The sequence below is a fragment of the Galeopterus variegatus genome, unplaced genomic scaffold (genome assembly GCF_000696425.1).
Source record: "Galeopterus variegatus unplaced genomic scaffold, G_variegatus-3.0.2 Scaffold2290, whole genome shotgun sequence".
NCBI lineage: Eukaryota > Metazoa > Chordata > Mammalia > Dermoptera > Cynocephalidae > Galeopterus > Galeopterus variegatus.
In genome coordinates, this window is record NW_007728401.1 from 116,138 (window position 1) to 121,871 (window position 5,734).

At 64.0% G+C, this 5,734-nt stretch overlaps 1 protein-coding gene across 2 annotated transcripts; it reads left to right on the forward strand.

Annotated features, from left to right (window-relative positions):
• Nucleotides 1-2: 2 nt before the first annotated feature.
• On the forward strand, nucleotides 3-5,129 carry ABHD17A (abhydrolase domain containing 17A). 2 transcript variants are annotated; one of them, XM_008581186.1, is made up of 4 exons: nucleotides 3-330; nucleotides 1,865-2,059; nucleotides 4,339-4,518; nucleotides 4,626-5,129. In XM_008581186.1, exons 1-4 carry the CDS (start codon nucleotides 8-10, stop codon nucleotides 4,849-4,851), a joined length of 924 nt encoding a protein of 307 aa, XP_008579408.1. In that variant the 5' UTR covers nucleotides 3-7; the 3' UTR covers nucleotides 4,852-5,129. The 2 variants fall into 2 exon arrangements, with proteins under 2 accessions (XP_008579408.1, XP_008579409.1); XM_008581187.1 differs by lacking the exon at nucleotides 4,339-4,518 and having other exon boundaries at nucleotides 8-330.
• The last annotated feature ends 605 nt before the right edge of the window (nucleotides 5,130-5,734 follow it).

Sequence of the window (5,734 nt, forward strand, 5' to 3'; positions counted from 1 at the left end):
GGCCGCCATGAACGGCCTGTCGGTGAGCGAACTCTGCTGCCTCTTCTGCTGCCCTCCCTGCCCCGGCCGCATCGCTGCCAAGCTCGCCTTCCTGCCGCCGGAGTCCACCTACTCGCTGGTGGCCGAGCCAGAGCTGGGGGCCGGGGCTGCCCCCTCAGGGACACTGCGGGCCTCGGCGGGCACCCCCGGGCGCTGGAAGCTCCACCTAACAGAGCGCGCTGACTTCCAGTACAGCCAGCGCGAGCTTGACACCATCGAGGTCTTCCAGACCAAAAGCGCCCGTGGCAACCGCATCTCCTGCATGTACGTGCGTTGCGCGCCTGGGGCCAGGTGAGGAACCCCGGGACCTGGCAGGCGCCCCGATGCACTGTGCCGGGGGCTATGTTTCCATCTGGGTGCTTGGTGTGCTTGGTGGTTGCCCCCCGAAGGGCCAGGGCCAGTGGTTAAAAGCCCACCTAGCTGGCGTGGGGACCCTCCTGCCAGCCTGTCCTTGTTCCTCTTGTGATTTTTCTTGCCAAAGAGGTGGGTGCCTGCCCCAATCTGGCCAAAAGCAGGCTTCCTTCTACCCAGACTGCTGCTGAACTACCTGGGCCCTTAATGCACATGGCCCCCCCTTCCCCATGCTGTCTGGGGAACCCCTTCAGCACCCTGTCTCTTGAGGAAGCTGAGACACAGGGAAGTGACGCCTCGGATCACTTGGGGTGGGCAGGCAGCTGACTTCAACGGCCAGCTCCTTTGCTGCTTCACCACTCCTCAGCGAGGCTTATTCCTCCTGGGTATAAGCCAGAGGGGTGGTGCAGGGGCGGGGCTGCCACGGCCTTCCAGCTGCTTCTGCCTTCATACAGGTGGGTTCTGAGTCCAGATCTGAGTCCAAAAGGCTAGCTTTTACCTTCCGGCTGGGCTGGGCCTGGTGGTGCTGGAGGAGGCAGCCCATGGGTCAGGTTCAGGCTGGTCACCTGTTCTTGCTGTGACCTGGGGTGGCTGCTGTTCCTGCTGGCAGTTCTTCCAGGACAGTCACAAGATCCTGTAAGAATGGCTGTGAGCACCGGGGCCATTTTCTGTAGGTATACAAAGAGCGTCATGACTGTGAACAAGGGACTGGTTTTGTTTGCTTGTTGGGGACAGGGGTGGGGTCCAGCTGGCGAGCAGAGGGATTGTTTCTTGAGAGGGGCAGAGCCCTGCCAACAAAGTGTTGCCTGCTCTTCCCCTGGGAAGGTGCTGAGCAGTGGGCACGCCATCCTTGGGGCCGTCAAGGCCACTCCAAAAGGAAAGATTCTGGAGCAGAGGTGGCTGCTAGGGCTTGCCGAGCTCACACTGTGGGTCTGCCCTGATTAGAGAACAGGACCAGTGGTCCCAGTGCGTCCCTTCACAGGTGGGAGGCCTGAGGCTCCTTGGGCTGGCCCACACAGCCGGGAGGGGCTGGGCCCCTCGTCAGCACTCCTGTTCTCTCCCTGTGGGGAACCTCAGGAGTGGAGCTAGGCTGTCCCGGTCTCACCTCCCACCTGTTGTGAGGGGAGTGAATGGGGCCATGAGTGCTGGCTGGCCACCAGGATGGACTGTCTGTCATGAGTCCTTCTGCCCTGGGTGCTGGGATGTTGAGGGGTGGGCAGAGTCTCCCAAAAGGCCGTGCCTGTCCCCTCCTCCCCCTGGGCCCAGGAGGCCCACCCCAGGCCCTTTCCTCTGACTTGTGCCCCGCCCCACCCAGGTACACGGTTCTCTTCTCACACGGCAACGCGGTGGACCTGGGCCAGATGAGCAGCTTCTACATTGGCCTGGGCTCCCGCATGGCCTGTCCCCTCCTCCCCCTGGGCCCAGGAGGCCCACCCCAGGCCCTTTCCTCTGACTCGTGCCCCGCCCCACCCAGGTACACGGTTCTCTTCTCGCACGGCAACGCGGTGGACCTGGGCCAGATGAGCAGCTTCTACATTGGCCTGGGCTCCCGCATCAGCTGCAACGTCTTCTCCTATGACTACTCTGGCTACGGCGTGAGCTCAGGCAAGCCCTCCGAGAAGAACCTCTACGCCGACATTGACGCCGCCTGGCAGGCTCTGCGCACCAGGTGAGGGTGGCCTCAGGCGGGGCCCTCCTGGAGTGTCCCCTCAGAGAGCTCATCAGACCTGGTGACTTGGGCTGGCTTCCCTGGGGAGGGGGCTGCAGTGGCCTCACTGGGTCAGGGGGTGGTGAGAGGGCATACTTGGAGTGTGTAGATGCTCAGCGGCCACTTGGCTGAGCTGGGGGCCAGGCAGTCCTCATGCCTCCCCAGGTACAGCCCTTCTCCCCCATCCTTGGAGCCCCTGGTGTGGGAGCGGGGAGGGGCAGACACTGGGCAGGGCTGGGGTTGTCCACAGGGGAGGGGAGGCTCTGCCTGTCGGGAGTGGGTGGGCAGAGGGTGCAGGCCCAGGAGGTGGTGTTTGCGAGTTGTGTGAAAAGACAGCTGGGAGCCCCCCAGGTGAGGTGGCTCTTGGGGCTCAGGTGGGGCCAGGACGAGTGTGGTTGTGGAAGTCAGCCTCATTTTGGGGCAGTGGGTGGGGGTGAGGTTTGTGGCGGTGCGTGGAGAGTTCTCTTGGGCAGCTTGGTGCCCAGCACAGCCCTGGTGGCAGGTGGGAGATCAGCTAGCGAGAGTCCTGTTCCTCCCCAGGCCTGGGCCCCCTCCCCACCACACATACCCTAGGTCCAGACCCTAGTCACGAGGCCTGGACAGCCCCTCCCTACCCCATCAACATGCTGGTCCCCTCACCAGTGTTTGCAGAGTGTTGCCCTGCGCCCAGCTCTGCTCCAGAGTGACCCAACCCCAGCCCTCCCAGGGGCTGTGCGCTGCTCCCTGCCCACTTGCTGTTCCCGCTTACTCTGGGCTGCCCTGTCTCTGCCCTGTCCAGCCACCTGGTCAGACTTGGTGCAGCAGGCACCAGGTGCAGCGCCGGGAAGTCAGGGCCCTCGGGAGGTGGGGGCTCTGGTTGCCATGGTGATGTGCCAGGCAGTCCCTGCTGCGGGCCTGGGAGTGGGGTCCCCTGGCACCACCCTGGCGTTGGGGACCATGCCCTGGGCTTCCTGATGGCATGGGACACCTAGCACCAAGCACTACCTCCTGCAAGGCAGGTTCACACCTTCCTTCTGTCCCCAATGCCCTGGGCAGTGGCAGAATAACATCCCACTGTGGGGTGCAGCCTCTGAGCTCTCTGTTTGTCCATCTATCCTGTTGCCAGCATTGTCTTCCAGAGCCCTGTTCCCTCAGCCTAGCAGCTGTGACAGTCAGCTGGAGGTGGGGCAGCACCACTGGGGACCTGTGAGTTTGCTCAGGTGGAGCTGTGTAGGTGGCAGTCGGGGGCCCCTGCCTGGAGCTGGGTGATAGGGCTGGGCTGGCACTCAGTGCAGTGGTGGCCAGGGAGGCTGAAGCTGTGCTGCGAGGCAGTAGGCAGCAAGCCAGGTGGCATCCTGAGTTCTTAGGGGCGAGGGTGGGCAGGTGGTCAACTGTGGAGTGCTGCCAGGAAGTCTGGGGTCCAGGCCAGGGGAGAGAAACAGATAGGGCCCCTGGTTGGGTAGGAAGGTGGACTGCCCAGGTGAGATGCAGACCTGCTCTGGCTCTTGTCCACCAGGAGGGCATCTGCCTAGGATCAGTGTCAGGAGCTCGTGGGAAGAGAGCTGTGGAATCCTCCTGCATGGACAGGGTGGCGAGTAGGTCTCTCGGGCCAGGGGAGGCATGCGTTGCACATGTCCTGGCGGTGGGAGCAGGGGCGGGGACCCGGAGGTGGGAGCTGGTGGTGTGTAGGAGACCCAGGACCTGTCCTCTAGGTAGGAAAGGGGCACCCACCTCCTGCTGCTGCTACCGCTTGCCTCTGTTGTGCTGAGCAACTCATTGAGCACGGGGGACTCCCAGGGGCCTCAAACTGGGCTGAGACAGTGGGGACACAGTTACCTCAATTCCCTGCGGCGGAGGGTTAGGGTGGGGGAGGGGCGCAAGGAGGAAGACAGCCCCGCTCCCCTCGTCAAATGCACCAAGAGGGGCTTTCTGATCAGGAACAGCAGGGACGAGAAGACCTGAAACAGCTTCAGGGTGTGGAGAGGCCCGCAGTTCCTAGGCGCCCCTCCTTGTGACCCAAGTAGATATCGTCCAAGAAGCGGGGCAGTGCAAGCAGGGCTGCGGCCAGGCCAGCCCTGTGGTCCCGGCCTCGGTGTTGGAGGCAGGGGAGGGCCTTGGGGCGCGTGTGGAGCCTGGGCCCGACCCTGTGGACTGGAGGCCGTGCGGGGAGGATGGGGGACCGCACCGGGAGCTGAACGGCGGGGATGCGCGCCGGGGGCCGCGCCTGACCCTGCCCCTGCTCCTGCCGCGGCCGCCGCCAGGTACGGCATCAGCCCGGACAGCATCATCCTGTACGGGCAGAGCATCGGCACGGTGCCCACCGTGGACCTGGCCTCGCGCTACGAGTGCGCCGCGGTGGTGCTGCACTCGCCGCTCACCTCGGGCATGCGCGTCGCCTTCCCCGACACCAAGAAGACCTACTGCTTCGATGCGTTCCCCAAGTGAGCGCGGGGGGCGGGCCTCGGCGGGGCGGGGAGCCTGGGGTGGGCGGGCCTCCGCGGAGCTGAGGCTGAAGCCTGACCCGCCCCCTCCACCCCCGACCCCGCAGCATCGAGAAGGTGTCCAAGATCACGTCGCCCGTGCTCATAATCCACGGCACCGAGGATGAGGTGATCGACTTCTCTCACGGCCTGGCACTCTACGAGCGCTGCCCCAAGGCCGTGGAGCCGCTGTGGGTGGAGGGCGCCGGGCACAACGACATCGAGCTCTACAGCCAGTACCTGGAGCGTCTGCGCCGCTTCATCTCCCAGGAGCTGCCTAGCCAGCGCGCCTAGCGGCGGCCGGTGCACCCGCACCACGCCGGACCTCAGCAATAAGGCGGCTGCCCGGCGGGCAGGCGCAGCCGTCAGACCTCACCCCATCCCGGCCCCGGGGGCTGCATGTGGACCCAGGGCTGTCCAGGCCTCCCAAGACGGCGGGCAGGCGGGCCGGGACCCGCCCCGGCCCAGGGACCGTGGACTATGTATAGGTGACGGAGCTATGCTCTCCTTTTCTTTTGGAAGCAAAAAGAAGAAAAAAACGTGAAAACAGAAATTAAAGATTTAAAATTTCAGGGTTCATCTCCCTTTCATGGCTCCTGCACGCTTTGCAGGAGCTCAAAGAGAGGGGGCTGGGATTCCTCAGGCTTAGACCCCAGGTTGCCAGGAAGGGTTGGCACTCACCCAACTGTGGGTCTCACAAATGCAGATTCCAAGTCACTTCAGAAGAGGAGGGTGGGGTCTGGGTCTGGTCCGCAGGGCCCCTTGGGGGCTGGTTGTTTGGGTGGTGGTTGGTGGGGAGCAGCATTGGAATCCAAGAATCCTGCTTTGAATCCAAGGCAAGCTGGGTGGGTGGGTAGTTGCATTGTGTCTGGCTCAAACTACTTGGGCCTATCAAGGCGCGCTGCGGCTCCCGTGTGACAGATGAAGACCCTGCTGCCCTTCCCAGTTCCCCACCCCTTCCTTCTTTTGGGTCCCCACTGCACAGAGGGCGGAAGAGAACACCCTGGGACCTGAGGGCCAGGCCGCTTCCCTTGCAAGTGGGGAATCTGAGGTCCAGCAGGAGGCAGTGGCAAGTTCGTGGGTCCCATGGGGGTCTCTCCTCCCCAGGGAAAAGGAGCCGAGCACGGGGCTGGGCTCACGGGTAACGCTCCCGCAATACGCCAGGGCCTTCCCCTGC